The sequence below is a fragment of the Vicia villosa genome, unplaced genomic scaffold (genome assembly GCF_029867415.1).
Source record: "Vicia villosa cultivar HV-30 ecotype Madison, WI unplaced genomic scaffold, Vvil1.0 ctg.000045F_1_1_1, whole genome shotgun sequence".
NCBI lineage: Eukaryota > Viridiplantae > Streptophyta > Magnoliopsida > Fabales > Fabaceae > Vicia > Vicia villosa.
This window is the reverse complement of record NW_026704977.1, coordinates 1,282,418-1,301,068: the sequence shown is the minus strand read 5'-3', so window position 1 is coordinate 1,301,068 and position 18,651 is coordinate 1,282,418. Positions and strand designations below refer to the sequence as shown.

The window sequence follows — 18,651 nt, the reverse complement described above, 5'->3', positions numbered from 1 at the left end:
AGAGGGTATTTATAGCCCCCAGCGCTGGGCCAAGGTTCCCTAATTGGGCCAAATCCAACTGGAGGCCCACGTGCTAGGGAACTGCCAGAACGTCCCATGCTAGGGCTGAGTCAGCAGGAGACTCACGTTCTGGATGCACATAGCGTAGGGTTCGGAGATGGTTGACCGAATCCTTCGCTGGGACGTGACGCGTGATCTTCGTGCGTGGATAACTCCTTGACGGTTATCTAGTACGCAGGCCCAAAAGTTTGGGCCTGCTCGGCCAGGGTCCTCGCGACTGGCAGCTCCTATCTGTTCAGTAATTGGGCCCAAGGGAAGTGGGCCTGCTCGGCTGGTAATCAAGGGTTGGGCCTGCTCGGCCCAGACCAGAACAATAATTAAAACAAATAAGTAGCCGATTGTGTTTTTTTAATTAGTAACAGCAAGTTTTTATTTTGAAATTGACAAAAATAATAACTAAACATTGAATTAATATACATGATTTAGTATTCATGATTATTATTTTTGTGGGGGCAAGAGCCCCCAAACCCCACAACATAGTATTGAGCCCTTTGTTGCTTAATGAGAGTATCCCCGACCTCTTTTGTCCTAGTAAAATTATCTCGGTACAAAATGTTTAATCATGAAAGATGGAGATGCACGTGAATGCATACACTTGAAACCATGTGACTTTGACTTGTATCTAATGTATGTAAGACACTCATGGATAGGATAGTACAAATTTGTTTCTAGCAAACCAAGAAACAAACTTGAATTTTGAATCAATAACATTGAATGATAGCACCAAACTGATTTCCAATTCTAATCGGAGTAAATTTAGTTGGTGTGAAAGTACGTTGGAACTGTGCATCTTACTCAATAAAAACACTCGCGACGTACGGTATAAATATTTTTTTTTTAAATATAAGTAAACGGAATTAATTATTAATTTAGTGATATAATTTTATGTTTTTATACTGTTTTATAAAAATCCTCCATCTGTCCCTTGTTATTGTTAATATAAAAAAAATTAGTATAAAAATTAAATTTATGAAAAAGAATGTATGTTACCTTTTAATAATTATCATTGAGTTTAATGATTAAATAGGATTAAAATATAAGTTTGTGTTTTCTATTTATAAATTTAATTGAAATATTTTCGAGGAGAAGTCATTCATGGTTCATGGAGAAGTCATTCGAAGTAATTTTTGCTTTTATTTAGAATAGTTTGACCCCCTTAAGAATTACTCCCTCCTTCTCATAATAAGTGTCTTATTTGAGTTTTTTACGGTTCTTAAGAAAATGATTAGATGTGTTGATTTTAATGATAAAAGTAATATCATTTACTAAAATACTCTTATTTATTATAGGTAGTAGAGTTGTTGAAAAACGTGAAAATTAATATATAGGGGTAAAGTAGTGAAAAAAAATAATAAATGTTGCATTGATATTGTAAAAAGACATTTATTTTGAGAAAAAAAAATACAAATGACACACTTAGACGGAGGGAGTATCATGTTCTATCGACAACTTCTCAAAAATAAGATTCTTTATAATTGGTCTTTCTTGTGGGTTGTGCGTTAATCGATTGAGTCTGACTTCCATTTTTTTGTCACTTGTAGTGTGGTAACAATCATGTGGTATACGATCTTTCGATGGCTATGGAGGGTACTGGTTTTGTCTAATTATCCTTCTCAACAAAGAGTCTCATGAAAAGATCTATGTTATAAAAACTGAACTAAAATGTCTATGTATGGTTTATTCCATAAGTTTGGAGTCAAGGGCATTTTTTTGACGGGGGAATGGATCGCACATCAACATTTTTTGAGAGTTGAGACCTTCATATAAAATAAGATTAACAATACATATTGGGTACTAATTAATTTCAATACATTTATAAATTTTAAATAGCACACATGGAAATCTTATAGAACCCTTTCCTCATGTTAATGTAATACAAACCTTTCCTCTTATACTAATGCAAAGCAAACTGATAATTCAAACTTGAGAAATGGATATCCATAATAACCCATTAATTAGTCACACATGGTTTGTGAGCATATATCTTTAGAGGTTGAAAACCATGGCGAATAGTTGCTTCCCATACTTTCTTAGTGTCAAGTATAGTGTCACCATACTCATCAACATTCCATCCTTCTAAAGCATGAATTATTCCAGCAATACGCCATGCACTCATAACTCTTCTTGGCAGCCAATTCTGTCACATATATAAATACATTAATCAATTATTCTCATTTTAATTATAGTACATATTTGAATGCTATAAAAATATGCTAAATTTACACACCTCACACGAGTGTGAGTTCATGAATGTATTAGGAGTAATCATGGATGGTGTATAGTGGTAGAAACATCCTTCTCTCATTTTCTTTGGAGGGAAATGAGAAAATGGTATGAACAAAGTTCCTTCTGGTGCTTTCATTTGCTCATCTTCATCCCATTCATCTCCAACTAACCAAATCTATTAACAGTAATATAATTAGTTATTGAAATTGTCACCATTTTTAAAATATAAGACAATAATATTACATCAACCACCTTTGAAGTATTGATTGGTGAAAGTGACAAATTTCCTTTTGACATGGTGACCTTTTGTTCAAGCTCTTCAAGCTCATCCTTGTATAATACATTTACCTCTATATTTTTACTGCATAGAGCATTAGCAATCGCAAACGTAACCTTATTGAACTTGCCTCGAATAAGCACTTTATTTGTTCCTTTTGGAATGTTGTTGAGCACAATAGCAGCAACTAGGCTACTCCCATCTACAACTTTTATCTTTAGTTCTCGGAACCTTTTAGTATAAAGTTCATAGTATGCATTAAGTTGTTTCTGTATTAAGATTATTGTAGAACAGTAATTAGTGTTACATTAATTTAGATTAATAATAAATCAATAGAAAATATGTGAGTAATTACCTCATTAAAAAGTCCTAGACTTACCACCTTTGCTCCATTCAACTCAGCCTCCATAATTGCGTTTTCAATCAAGTTGTTCAATGTTTTGCTATGCTTTTTGGAGAAATACTACAAAGTATAAAATCATAAATAATTTATCAGAGTTCAAAATCCAAAGTGAGTCAAATAAGTATTTTAAGAAATGATCATACTTGTGTTTGAATTCTTGGTATAAGCCAAGACTGTAACTTAAGATCGTTGAAGGTGTTGCTTTCTAAAACAATGGCACGCCCGAAAATCCAAGTGATAAGCATAGAGAACATTGTAAAAGGCCACATCAAATGTATATACCATTTAGATGTTTGAGGGTTGGAGGCTAAGGAAGAAAATCCCAAACGCAATTGATAGATCGAATCAAATGATGTTAAATGTGTTAAGTGCACCACATCTGGTGACTCTTTTGGTCTCTTCAAACAACCTTCATATGTTGCATCTGTGGTTTTATCTACTGTTCCATAAATGTAGTCGTAAATCGGCATGAAGAGTGAGTAATTTGTCCTGAATTTCGTGTGATGTAGTGAGTGAAACCTGTGAAAATAAATTTCTATGGATTTAGTATTATAGAAATTGTTATGAATTTTATTATCAACATATAGTAACGTTATAAACTTACGATGGTGTGTACGAGAGATACTTGAAAAGAGGAAAGAAGGACAAGAGTTTCTTAGGAAAGAAGGACAAGAGTTTCTTAGGAAAGAACTCAAAGTTTGCAAACCTCGGGAAGAGGGTGGTTTGGGTGTTAAAAATATCGAAATAATGAACTTGGCTTTGATTAGCAAATGGAAGTGGAGGATATTGGTGGAGAAGGAGGCGGAGTGGAGTAAAATTCTCAAGGCTAGATACGGAAACTTAAGGTTGAAAATCCTTATAGGTGACATATCGGTCGTGAAGAAAAAAGACTCCATTTGGTGGAGGGATTTGGTTACATCTGACAATTATTCTGCTCTTTTTAACCATAATTTTGCAGGTGCAATTGGGTGTCAACTCGGAAGCGGCGCTGCTGTCCCGTTCTGGTACAGCAATTGGGCGGGGCAGCCGGCACTCATGTTCCAATTTCCGGAGCTGTTTGTGCTTGCAACCGACGATGCCTTGTCAGTATCGGAGGCTGGCTGTTTTGTCGACTCTGTTTGGTGCTGGAAGTCTGCCGTAGAGCTGCTCCACAATGGCAGCAGTAGCAGCATCTCTTTATGGCTGGATTTGATCGATCAAATCGGTGCGTTTCGGCCTACGGAGGGGACTCAAGACAAGTTTTCTTGGGGCTGTAACGGGGAAGGTATTTTTAGCGTAAGCTCATGCTACGATAGATTTTATGAAAAGCTTAAAAGCCCCTCCTTAGTCTCTCCTTTTCTCAAGAGTTTTGGTTTTCTTTGGAGCATTAAAGCCCCTCCGAAAATCCTTTTTTTCGGTTGGAGACTCTTGCATAATAGATTGGCAACGAAGGATCAATAAAAAAAGTTAATACAATTAATTTATCAAATTTTACAATGACATCAGACTTCAGTGGCGCGGATTCAAACCCACGACATCTTACTTGTTCATTAAGAAATAAGATAAAATGGAGAAGAAAAAGGTTCATACAAGTGATAGGTTCCGTAACAATTGAAGAATGATGATGAGAATGATAACGAGAATAAAGATAGTGATGATGAAGTGCTCTATGAAGCCAGTAATATAAGAACTCTACTGGACCAGCATGCAATATTGCTGTGAGAACAACACCATCTGTTCTCCACCATGGTAAATTAGAAGCCATAGGAAATATCATGTATCCTATATAAAACAAGAGTGCAGTCAACAATATTTGATCATCCCTACAAAAGTAAAAAAAAAAAAATCAAAATCTTAATAATAAAAATTATTCAAAAATAGCAGACAAACTGTTAACAATCTGCAGTGCGCATTATCAATATAATTTAATTAACCAATTGGTTTCTCGGTCGACTTGTTGAAATTCAATGCCTTTGTCAACGATTTTGCATTTGCCTTTCGAAGTTTGGTAGCGCGAGATAGAAATCCAAATCTGGTTGTGTAACATTCTGATGAATATATAAGGAAATATGAGATGGTATGTCGGGTCACGTTGAGTCCATATGAACGAGTATATGCTATGTGCAATCCATGGAGTTAGAATCACAAACTTGAAGTCCCCAAGAGGTTTCCATGGCCAATCTGTAAGGATGCCTGGTTTGGAAGCCATATTATATGAATTTGTGATGATGATAATGAGATACTACCATATGCAAAGCTAGTTATATAGTGCTTTTTTAAAAGTTTATTTCTAAGAGTCACATATTATTAAGGCAATGTTTGGCAAAAAAAAAGGAAAAAATGACAGATAACAACTAAGTGTTGGGAAAAAAACAATATACATTTCTTGATAAATTAAATAATACAACTTAGAAAAGAAAAAAAAGATATGCACTAACAGGTGTAAAATAGTTTTACATTATTAATCAATAATGACTGACTATGTATTTTGTCAAATCATACTGAAAATTTCAAATAACATATATGACATGACAGAATGATATATTTCTATTAGATGACAGTATAAAACTATTTTATTATGTCTGTAAATGTCCATTAAACCTTGCGACTTATATATATATATATATATATATATATATATATATATATATATATATATATATATATATATATATATATATATATATATATACACACGGTCAAGGAAAAAAAAATACTATAACTTACTGCAAAATGTGGAAACATAACATTATGTGTATAAAGTAATAATTAATTCAGTTACATGTTTCAATCGAGCCAGGGTGATTTAAATATAGTGGTTGAGAAGAGAGTGAATAAGATGTACGGTTTCAACATATACTTTCTATCAACTAAATTTAGTCTGATAATATGTAGAAATCAGTTTGGCGCTAGCTAGTCTGCTGAATCATTCAATGCTATTCTTCATTTGTTTGTTTTCAAATTTTACAAAGTATTGAGTAGAAATCAGTTTGGTAAAAATCACTCAGAAACCAAATTATATTGAACGGATATTTTACAAACTAATAAGTAGAAATAGTAGATATCAGTTTGGTAAAAATCACTTAGAAACCAAATTATATTAGACAATCTCTTGAGGAGTTTTTATGCACCATGTGAGTTTCCAAAAATACCACTGTTTCTTCGGAAGCATCTGTTTTTTACTAAACATGTATCTACGGAACTTCTATTTTAAAGTTTTTCCGAACGTTTATCCGTTTAAACTACTTCCGTAGATGTAACTTCAGAAAAAATATTTCCTAATGTATATCTTCGAAAGCGGAGGGCATATATGAAATTTCGTTAGGTACCTAAAAATATCAAATAGTTGATTGAAATATTATCTTATATTGAACCTAATCATAAAAAGAAAAACAAGCTGATTTGATATTATACAAATTAATAAGTAGAAATCAGTTTGGTAAAATCAGTGAATTATAATTTTTGAAAAAAAAAACAATCTAAATTGAATCAAATAGAATATACTAATTTATTCATAATCTTAACAAATTAAAATTATTGCTTAATATGGATTTTTTTTAAATTAAAAAACCAAATAAATTTCGAGATAAAGATAAGAGAATAGAAAAGGTACTAAACCTTTAATTTAGCACATGCTTGACAAATATTCCAACATTTATTGGTTCAGAATACAAGTTTATTTAGTTTGTTAGAAACAAATAGCAGTCCAATCCATGTCTTAAATCGAGGGGAAACTCACATGATTTCAAGTATGCGTCTCCATATTTCACTATTATCATTAGCATTTGTTAAAAGTCTCCCATGGTAAATTTGCAAGTAATACATTTCTATAGTATTACTAATTCTCTTCCGACCCATCATTAACATTGTTGTTAACATCGCCGCAAAGCATCCGATAAGTCCCAACTGTAGTAAGCTATTGTAAATGTGTTGAAATTGCTACTAGATTGGTGATAGCCTCCTTAGAGTTTTTTTTTTTTTTGGGTTGGGTTTAGGGTTTCTTATGTGGAGAAAGACCCAAATATGAATAGTTTATTTGTTTCATTTAATTAAGTGGAGAGTGTCAATTTAGGGTTGAGAGAAATAGAGATAAAATAAGGATTCAAAAGAGAGAAAAGATGAGAAATTCATTCCGGTTTTTCTGCAACCAGTCTTACTAAATCGACGATCGCCAGTTCGTTAACATCCAACTAAAAAATTTAGAGGGCAGGTTCGTAACACCTATATCTAACATTTGACCGTTCAGAATTTCAAAACAAGGTCTAAGCCGAGAGATATCTACTTTGCACATAAACTGCAGATTTGGGTAGATTTTTCAGTTTTTTTATTCTTATTTGTAAGTTAATTTGCTTTGTGATTTGTGGTTATTAGCACTAGTTTGTAAATTACTTTCAGACTCTCTTGCAACCTTATTTGATTATAGTGGAGCTATTTCTTCGATCTAGACGACTCGTGGTTTTTTACTCTCATATTGAGTGGTTTTTCACGTTAAAAATATCGATGTTCTTTTGTGCCTTTATTTGTTCGATTTGCCGTCTTATACTATCTCCGTCCCTAAATATAAGATCACGTCGACAAAATTACGCTAATTTAGAAAGTTAGTTAGAGTATTAAATTTATTGACTATTTGTACAATTTTACAAATTTATTCTTAGGAGAGAGAAATAATTGATTTTCATACATGTGTATTTACTATTGATTGAAGAAAAGGATGTGATATAATTGGGGTTGTGTTTGGAAAAAAATAATTAATGCACTTTGAAAGTTAAAGAAGGTCTTATAAAAAGGGTCAAGAAAAAAATTCAAAAGGGTCTTATAATTAGGGACAGGGGTAGTATTTGTTGTTGATCCTCAAGGTTCCTACAAGTATTAGAAATTTTATATCCGCTGCGTATTAGTTGGTTACTGTGTCTTAATTTTCCATCAAAGTGACATCAGAGCTCTTGGTTAAGGGTTATTTTACTTTTTTAAATGATGGAGTCAAATAAAAAAATAAAGATGGTATTGTTGAATGATTCTAATTACCTTTAATGGAAGGGTAAAATGAAAGGCTTACTATTTGCAAAGAAATTGCATTTACTGGTTTTTAGTTTTGCAACGCCGAATTTTGTGTCTGATGAAGAATGAGAGTTTCACTACTACAAATAACGCTTTTAACGTCGAACGCGAAATGTGTTTTACCTCGGCAATAGAAGTGAGGTAAATAAGGTCTTCATAAAAAGTAAAGTCTTATCACCTCGATGATTAAAACACCGAGGTAAAGGTTTATTATCGCATGGGTTCAAACCTCAGTTTATGCACTTTTATTATTTACGAAAATTAGCGCATTTTTTATCTCGGTTTATCATAAAAACCGAAGAGTCTTTAGTTTTTTTATAATAAATCTCGTTACAGTGTTTACCATAATATTACATTTTTTAATAAAACTCATTACAGTGTTTACCCAGAATATTAAATTAATTGTTCATGAAGATCATATGTTGGATCTTCAATTCCTTAATATTCTGGGCAAGATCAAATATTGGAAAATTCTTTTCGCAAAACAAAACAAACATGTTTGTTAAAGGATTTTCTCTACGGATCTTATATGTATTTGTTTTTGGTGAAAAAAGGGTAAGATAATTAATATCAATAATCAAAAATATTTTCAGTACAAATTTTTTTTAATAGAACAAACCTTGAACTTAGATGATTTTATGCTCTTGCAATTCATCGTAGAGAACTTTTCAAGTTTCCTAAGGTTTCAAGCTCTTCATATATTTCATTTAGATTTCCAATATCGTAAGAGAACTTATATAATGGACGTCCTTTAGGTTTCACGAGGATCACTAATGGTGGATTCTTGTGCGTTAATAACCTTTAAATAGACGATAAAAGTTTGTTTAAGGCCGTTGATTGAAAATAGTGAAAAAAACACTTAACTATCATCTCGATTTTAAAAACAACCGAGGGGTTAAAGTAAAAAAAAAATTACATAAATGATTATACTATTTATCCAAAATATTAAAAATACATTGTATGTAACAAATCTTCGCAGAATACCAAGATTGTTTATCCAAAATATTAAAATTACAGCATAAGCATGTCTCATACAATATTTGTTGCATACAATGTATTTTTAATATTCGGGATAAACAATGTAGCCATTTTTATAAAAAAAATTATTTTACTTTGTCCTTTCAGTTTTTGGCCGGATAGAGTTTTTTTAAATGGTTACATTATTTACTTAGAATATCAAAAATACATTGTATGCAACAAATCTTCGCAGAATATCAAGATTGTTTATCCAGAATATAAAAATACAGCATGTATGTTCAGGTCCCATACAAGATGCTTGAGATCTGCACTTGAATGTCAAACATGCGTTCACCAAGGTTGATTGCTGATGCTATCATTATCAGTACCTTCACTAGCGTATACAATTTGCATGCTTTGAATGCATCCAACTTCTAATTAGATGTTTGTTCCAAATTGGAAAATATTTTTTCTGCACTTGCAATCCATCAGTAAAGACTTTTAGGAATAATAGTTTTTCAAAATTAACAGCAACATCAACACCGTTGTTTGAGATGGATTGCAAAAGATGAAAAATGTTTTGTTCAAGGTATAAGAATATTTTTTCAGTTTTGCAATTCATCCTAAAAAATTGATGCATTCGACGGTGGTGCGGCTACAAATAAGATAGCATTAGGGTGAAATCTGTTCAGCGAGTGTTTTATAGTAAAATCTGATTATTTTATCTCTCGGGTTATCAAAGAAACCGAAGGATTAAATAATTTATTTTACAATTGTTAACAAATAAAAACATAAAGTGCATTAGCTAGGATTTAAAGCATGTCCTGAATAATATATCACCTCGATTTTATCAAACAACCGAGGCAACAAATTGTTTATATATATATATATATATAGGAGAGATATTCTTACTCCAAGAGTAAGTTATCTAGACTTACTTCACATCTTAACCATTAATTCTTTTCAATCTAATGGTAAAAATTAATGAGTATTAGTTTTCTCTCTCCAAATTTAATTACTTATTATTTTTAGCTATTAGATTAAAAAGAATTAATGGTCAAGATGTGGAGTAAGTCTTAATAACTTACTATGGGAGTAAGAATATCCCTCCTCATATATATATATATATATATATATATATATATATATATATATATATATATATATATATATATATATATATATATGACGCACATTGGAACAAAACCTTGATTTTTTCTGGATGACGTGAAAGCTTCGTCATGAAAAGCGTTATTTGTTGTAGTGTTTGAACATCAAAATGTATGTAGTTTTATTTGACAATATGTAGAAGACAATATTTATAATCATATTGCTAAAGAGACACATGCAAAAACTACGTGGGAGAAGACAGAGTCCTCTAAATCAGAAATTAATAAATTGTTTTTGTTGAATATCTTCATAAGTTTGAAATATAAGAAAGAGACTTCTATTTCAGATCACTTGAGTGAATTACAAGGTGTCATATCCCAAATTTGCCCATCATATTTCTGACATTCAAATTATTATTTTTTTACTTTGGTTTTATAAGATTTTGGGTTCAATTTTACTAACATTTTAACAGTAATTTATTTTTGCTTATTTAAAAATATATAATAATTTACTTTAAATGATTTGTATTTTTAAATAATAACAAATATTCTCTTGACCTTCATATGAATTGACACGAGTTCAAATCTCATTTGCTATATTTTTAACATTCGTTTCTTTTATTTGTTACTAACTTTATTTCTATTTGTTAAAATCCTAAATTTTCATTTTTTTTTAATAATTTTTGTATTTTTATTTAGTCATTTTTTAAAATATTATTATTTTCATTAACACCATGATTTTATACTTCAAATACTTAACAAATCACAAACATTCAAAAATTCCAAAAAAAAATAATGTTTTTAAGTTCAATTTGTTATTTTTATCATGTTAGTTGTCTTAGATAGTAAGTAGGCATGGCAACAAAACTCGTACTTGCAGGTACCCACCCAAACATGCTTCGAAGTCGATGGAGAAAATCCATTTTGACTGACTTTGGGTTCGGGTTTGAGTTTTCCCCGATTACAAAATATAGAGACAAGTCGGGTAATAGGAATACTAGTATCCACTCCGAACCCGTCCCCGAACCCCCTCCATTTATTTAATTGTGTATATTATTTTATATTTTTGATAATTTAGAATATTAAATACGTGACCAACGTTTTGATATTTTGATTTGTATTTATTATTTAAAATATTTGAAATGTATGTATGAATTTTTTAAAAATAATTTAATTTTGGAAAAATAAGTATTTTTATTAAAAAAAATTGATTTCATTAAATAGATGGTGGCATAGCAGAGATACCCGAACTCGTTTGGATCGGGTTTGGATTTTCATTCTTCATCCCGGTTTAAGTTTGGGGCGGGAAACGGAAACTGTTTAGTGATTTGGTTTAAAGAGGTAATAGTCGTCCCCGATTCACCCGGTTGTCATCTCTAATAGTAAGAAATGAATTTTCAATCAAAAGGATTATAATAATTTTTCACCTTTTTAATTTTAGGTCTAATTTTGCACACTATATATACTAACAAATTCTACACATTTAAAGGAAAATGACAATACAATTTTTTTTACGTACACATCTTACAAGTTTTTCGTTCTGATAACTAACAATTTCACAATCCACCCATTTTCATACCCTCTCCCTCACGTTAACCTCTCGTCACCGTTTTGTCATGTTGTTTAGAGTAGAAAATCACTACCATATCATAACCTATCATCTCTAACCTTTATCTAACCAAATTGTCACACAAATTTTCAAGTCATGGTGTTTACCATTCACTAACATCACCACAAAAAATACAAAACTTCAACAACACAACAACACCAATCAACATCATTCCAACATAACTTATTACCTCATAACAAACCAAAAGACCACCTTCACATAAACGATATTCACACTATCAATTCAATTATAAAAAAAATAATGCAAATGAATTGAGAAAGTGAAGAATCTAAGGGCTTTTAACTTTAAAAAAAATAGATTTTTTTTTGTATTTTTGAAAATAGATTTTCTAAAACTGTTTTTCAAAATATTATAAATTTTTTTATATTCGTTTTTTCTAAAATGAAACACTTAATCTGACATCCTATAACATAAACGTACATAATTGAAGACCAAAACTTAGTCAAAATCATAATTTTTTTAAAAAGTTGTATTTCAAAAATGATTTTTATGAAAATCTATTTGAAATAGCTCCAAAATTAAGTGATTTTTTGAAATTTTGATATCCAATTTTTTTCCATAAATAGATGAAATACCTAAAATTACATTTTAAGAATAACTATTCAAACAAAATTTTCATTTGAAGCTTTTATAAAAAGTTTCTTTGTAAAAAAAATTTTCACAAAATTTGATAACACTATAAAAATCATTTTAAAAAAAAACCAAAACAAACGAGCCCTAAATCAAAGAAATCAACTTATCAACAAAGATTCATGAAGATACAAAACAAGTAACAAGGAGAGAACTTAGTCTCTCTCTTGCTTCATTCTATAATAATAAAAAATAAGAAAAACTAAAAAATAGGAATAGTGTCATTTTTCTCCTAGGTTGAGCTACCATCCAAAGGAAAAAGTTTAATAGGTAATGAGTTTGATCTCCAACAATAATATTTTTATATATTTTTTTAAAATACGCTACTTTTTCACTCGATTATATATATATATATATATATATATATATATATATATATATATATATATATATATATATATATATATATATATATATATATATATATATATATATATATATATATATATATCCTTTGTTTGATTAAAATGCAAATTTTCTTCATTTCTTATTATTTTCACTTCAATTTAAGAGTAAAAATTTGTGAAAAATTCTAAAGTTTCTTTATCATCATACTTCTGAATTTAGGTAAAGATCAAATGTTGAATTTTGTTGCATACCTATATGTATACAATATATTTTCAAAGACTTTGCATGCATTTATGTTTGGTATGAATTTACAAAAGTTAGATAAGGAAAATAATTTATGTAAGGGACATTAACCTTAAACCAATTTTTCAGCTTTTATAATTCATTCTAGAGATATTTTCCACGCTTCTTTAAGTTTCAATGTTTTCAATTCAAATATTTTCATTATCAATATTTGTCTTTCATAATGTAGAATTCAAGATATATAATTGATATTTCTTATGAATTGAAGTGTTGGCAATGTTTTGAGCATTGATATTTTATAAACGGACATAAAATATTTGTTTATAAACAGAATTGGATCACTTTTCCCTTATATATTTATGAACACCTAGATAATATGTTATTCTTTTTTAAATAAAAAATAAAATAAGGATTTTTCTCATTGGCAGTTAGCCCATCCGAAGAAAAAAATTACCTTTATTGCAGACCCCAAAAAAATGATGAATTGTAATAAATATCACTTACAAATTTTATCATCCACCATTTTTTGGGTTGCAATGTCTTCTCGCTATAATTAGAAATATGTTTCTCAATATTGTCAGACAAGAAAATAATTAAATCATTGAATTTTTGTCTTGAATGACAATACTGAAAAATTATTCACAAGTGTAAAAATGAATTGTAAGAGGTGGAATCAATAACAGCAATATCATTGTGAGAAAGATTGCAAGAGTAAAAAAATATTTTGTTTAAAGTTGGTAAAATTACTTTATTCAATGAATGAATGTAACAACAACAAAAACAAAAACACACAAACTTGAAATATTTCCTAATTAATTAGAAACCTTAAAAATATTTTTCGGTCTTGCAATCCATTCTAGAAAATGATGTTTACGAGTATGTAACGATAATAGATGAGTTAGATTAAGACAAAATGTAATAAGTGAATGTTTTTATATACAAAACTGAGTAATATTTACCCTCGATTAATAGGTTAACTGAAGAAATATAATATTTAATATTTAAATATAAAATAAAATGAAAAGAATATCATCATTATAAAAGAAATAACAACATAAACGTCAGTGTTGATATTCAAATCATGTTCCTTAGTTGATTTTTCTTCGATTATGTGTATCAACTGAGAAAATATATTATGTTTTAAAAAATATATTAAAATGTGGCTCATCAGAGTTTTTGGTTGAATAAAGTAAAAATTTCATCATAAAATATATTGTTTTCAGAACCAATTTAATTTGTTTTGAACAAACTCCAAGGAACAATTTGTTGCGTAAGATAAGACAACTATATCACATTTTGTCTCAATTCAATGTTTGATGAAATTGGATACGATAATTTAATCTTTAAACTAAGTATATCATCGCTCTATAGTTAAAGTCCTTGACCTAAATTTAAACTGAGTTGATAAATTTTCGTAAAAAAATAATTTGAAAATTAAAAAATAAAATTTTTTTTTGAATAAAACAACTTATATTAACTATAATGTGTGGCCACTCACTAACCATGCTCTAGTTCCGCCACTGAGTGCATATTAATTAATTTCTTGAAAAATAGTGGTTGAGTAGAGTGAATAAGATATTTAATAAATTACCGTGCAGTGTTTTAATGCGGTTAAAATATAGTGGTTGAGTAGAGAGTAAATAAGATTCAGTGCTCCCATGGAACATCCTTTCAAGAACTAAATTTGTATGCTATTTCATTTAATGTTGAAAACATCATAGTACTCCTATGACTCAAAATCACATGGTTTCAATTGCATGCATTTTATATGCATCTTTGCAAAATACTAACATATTTAGTTCTCTGTGGATTCAACTTCCAATTTCCAAATCTTTCCCGACACACCATTAGCGTTATTGTTAACATGACCAAAAAGCGTATGGTCAGTTGTGGCTACTGTTAAATTACCCTCCGTGTTATCTAGTCACATTAACTTATTGGGACCTCATTCACTTGAAGGAAGGATGGCTAATAACTTATGAGAACATGGGATTCTGATTCACTGCATGCAGTCACAATTTTGTATTCGTTCAATCTAGATCTAATGGTTTATATTTTTATAATCAACTTTTATTATTTTAAAAACTCAAATATGCATTAAATTCAAAGCGTCCGATCTTGATCCAGCGACTAATAATGTTGTGATTGTGTGAATGCGAAAAATGCTGACAATAGATAATTCAATTACACCATCAAGTTGGGCTCGACCTAAAAATAATTTGAGAATATCTCAATCCACCCCTTGATACTCTTAGACACCTGGCGAAATTTCATTTATACCTCCTGATTCCGGAGATACACATCAGGAAGCACTTTTTTTTTTTCCAAAATTTGGTTTTTTCGGGAGCTACCCATGAATCGAAAAAATATAAACCTATACTTCAGGAAGTTAAAGTGATAACAAAATAAATACACGTGCAAAATTAGAAGCTAAAATGGTAAAATAAATGTTAAAATGGCTAAGACATTCATTACAGCACTATCAACAAATCTTAAATTACAAAACTAAGAAATGATACAAGTAACTAAGCATGAAAGTCAGCGGGGAGAGAAGTTTTCACCTGATTATACTTCGCAGTGGACACTGACAAGCGACATTCGATCACAGACTTGTTGAGAGTGAGAGAATCAATTTTTGCCCCCAATATTCGGGCCCTTTCAACATGATAAATGCCCACCTTGATCTCTTCATCAAGTTCCTTTCGGTCGAGCTTTTTGAGCTCGTTTTGACGCTCTTTAGCTTTCTGAATTTTGGCTTGCAGCTCCTTGATTTGGTCCTCCTAGACGGAGATGTTGATAGCACAGAGGTATAACTCCTATTGATTATTTGAAAAGGATTTTTCTAAAGATTCAACCTTGGTGGTATAATCTGTAGTTGCGTCCCATGCTGCCGCTTAAGATTCCATCTTTTTCTCTATCTTGCTCGAAGCCTCTTGCTTATGCAAAAGGTTTGTAGCAACATGTTCGATGAGGAACCCAAGCTCAACAATAACATCTTCAACCTCTGGCAAAACGTTTAAGACGTCTACCTACTACAGCAACTCCTTGATTCCATGACAAGCACTTGCATTACTTTCCAGCAGTTGAATCAAGTTTACATTAAATACCTTCTCTCTTATCATGTAAGAGAGAAAATAAAATTAAGTTCGAATTACCTTAAGTCCTTCATCACCAGGAATAGAATTGTCAGTTTCGACATGCTCAGATCCCGCAGTAGTTGGCTCAGGATCAATATCAATCATTCTTTGGACAGGAAACTTTCTTTGCCTCAGTTTTTTGGGCTTTGGAGGAGGAGATGAGTCAGATGGTGTTGACTTCTTTTTCTTCTTGGCAGGTTTCGAAGTATCTGGGGATAGATCTCAGAATCTGCTTCGATTGGTTCAGGTTGAAGATTACTAGGCTTCCATTTTTTAGGAGTTTGAGGAAGCACTACAACAAATAACTCTTTTTATGACTAAGCTTTCACCACGAACGATAAAAAGCCACGGGTATATGTGACTGGAGCGCCTTATTTTATTTAAAAAATAATATAATAATAAATAAATTACCTCGGATTTAAGAAAAATCGACTCTTTATCTTTTTAATTCCCTGAGTGTCTGCCTAAATCAATTTACGAGCCCTAACGAAAGAACACTAATTCTCCAGCCAACGAAAGAACACTTCTTCTCGAAGGATTCATAGCGAATGAAAAAAAACTCTCTCACTAGTATGTTACTGTTGTCGTTGTTCCGCATTACTATTGTTATTGTTGTTGAGAAGCATTACTTTGGGTTATTTTAGATTTTGGTTTTTGTGTTTTAGATGGTTAACGTACAAACTGCCTCAAGAATCAATAAATATGGGAAAGACAATAAGATAATTTATTGTAAGTTATAATTTTATGTATGAAGCATTTCCTATGTTTTTTCTATGGTTTAATTCAGATTTAGTGGCATATAACCATACGAGGAAAGCTGGTAGATTAATGTGTATGAAACAATAGAATGAAACCCCTAAATTAGATGTAAGTCCAAAAACCAAAAGATTTAGACCAAAAGATTCTTCTAATTCTTCCTCTTCGATCATTGAACATCTAAAAACCAAAAGATTTCACGCATGTCAAGTTTCCTTCTAATTATTGTTTCTTTAATTCACCATGTTTTCTTATCTTGGAAGTTGAAAAGATCTTCTGGTGGAATAACTACCTTGAGTTGTTGAGTGATTACATCTCTTTGTCGTTTCAAATCTCTTTTTCCCTTCTTTGATATTCCTTCAACTCCTTTTTACGCATAATTTGATTTAATGATGTGTACATTGTAAGTTGTTCGGTTCCTAATGAATTGTGACGTTGATGTTATTTTTATTCTTGTTAATTTTGCTCTTGATGTTTTTGATCTTACCGAGCAGATCAGATGACCAGCAACAATGAAGGCTTGAAGTTCAGGATGACAGATATGGAGAAAAAGGTGTTGGTACCTGCAAGGCACTTCGATGTCAAAGTAAGTATGTATTCCACAAGGTACAACAAAGTAATCGGGTTCTAGTGGTAAGAAAAAGATTACCTTGCCCTCTGTATGTAGAGGGTTATTTATAGGATGTTTTTGGAATGAATTGGACACCTCCTTCTAGGGCGGATATTTAGGAGACGCGTGGATTGGTTGTTTACCGAGCACGAGGGGTCCTCGTGGTCGGTTACTTGGCAAGTTTTCCCAGTCTGGTCGGATGGAAACCACCACGTGCGTTCTGAAGCGTATTGGGCCGAAGGCGGGAATGGCCCAATTGACTGGATTGGGCCGGTCCAGAACAGTTTTTATTTTCCATTACTGTTGTTCGTGTTATTGTTCTCCATCCAGTTCTAAAAATAATAAAAATGCTAATGTTGGGAATCGAACCCACGTGCAGTTAACTTTGCCCCTCGGTATTTTAATAATCGACGTGATAAAGGGTAGCTTTTCATGACGTCCTTCGTTACCTCGCTTTCGTAGCCAAGGTGAAACGCATTTCGCGTTGACGTTAGATGTATTTTTTGTAGTAGGGAAGTTTTCAACTAGCCTAAAAATTGACAAAGCTATAAGCACTTTTTAAGATATACATGTAAAATGATGAAGGTAAAAATGAATAGTACCTTTAATGTTGCTTTCTGAAGAGTCATCTCGTCATCTTGGTCACCACCTTTGTCTGAAGAAGCAGCCTTATTCGCCACCACAATAGCAGCCTTGCCTTTGATTTGTTGCTTTCAGTCAACAGCTAAGAGAGAAACATACGAACTGCATGGTCAAAGTTAGGAGAACATATTCAAAATGAAAATCTCGAAAGAGGAAGTCGTAAAGATCCTCCCAATCCACACCTTTAAGTATTGGAGAAAGAACGCGAACATGTTATATGTCGACATGAAGGTGACCTTTGAAACTATCCATAGTATGCTTAGTCGAAACCATTCGTTTGGAAAGTTTTTAAGAATCTTGTTTAAGAAGTTTTAAATGAGAACCATAGATGAACCAATCTGGGAATGGAGGTCGAAGTGCCAAAGCTAGGTCAGCACTTGGAAAACTTGGGAACTTCGGGGGATAAAATTTAAAAGCAAACTCATACCTGTCTTCATACTTAACATACGAAGGGATTTTTAAATCAGGTAGTTTCTTCAGGAACTTCTCTATTAAAGTATATGTTGCCTCGAATATTGTTTGACTAAGATCACCAGGTCTGTAGATTGTTTCGAAGTATTTTTGGAATGCTTGGATCTCTTTGATG

General features: G+C 31.4%; 1 protein-coding gene across 1 annotated transcript; it reads right to left on the bottom strand.

Moving 5' to 3' along the window:
• Positions 1–1,818: 1,818 nt before the first annotated feature.
• On the bottom strand, positions 1,819–5,192 carry LOC131622940 (very-long-chain aldehyde decarbonylase CER1-like). The gene is made up of 8 exons (XM_058893955.1): positions 4,880–5,192; positions 4,394–4,768; positions 3,571–3,672; positions 3,110–3,485; positions 2,919–3,026; positions 2,539–2,832; positions 2,288–2,461; positions 1,819–2,197 (listed from the first exon to the last, which is right to left on the bottom strand). Exons 1-8 carry the CDS (start codon positions 5,152–5,154, stop codon positions 2,012–2,014), a joined length of 1,890 nt encoding a protein of 629 aa, XP_058749938.1. The 5' UTR covers positions 5,155–5,192; the 3' UTR covers positions 1,819–2,011.
• Positions 5,193–18,651: the final 13,459 nt, after the last annotated feature.

What these genes read in the sequence shown, in the direction of transcription:
- LOC131622940 (XM_058893955.1), bottom strand. Translation starts at nt 5,154, where the DNA reads ATGGCTTCCAAACCAGGCATCCTTACAGATTGGCCATGGAAACCTCTT. An exon ending in TATCTCTCGTACACACCATC is followed by an intron (nt 3,486 to 3,570) that starts GTAAGTTTATAA and finishes TTATTTTCACAG; the next exon opens with GTTTCACTCACTACATCACA. An exon ending in CACCAATCAATACTTCAAAG is followed by an intron (nt 2,462 to 2,538) that starts GTGGTTGATGTA and finishes TACTGTTAATAG; the next exon opens with ATTTGGTTAGTTGGAGATGA.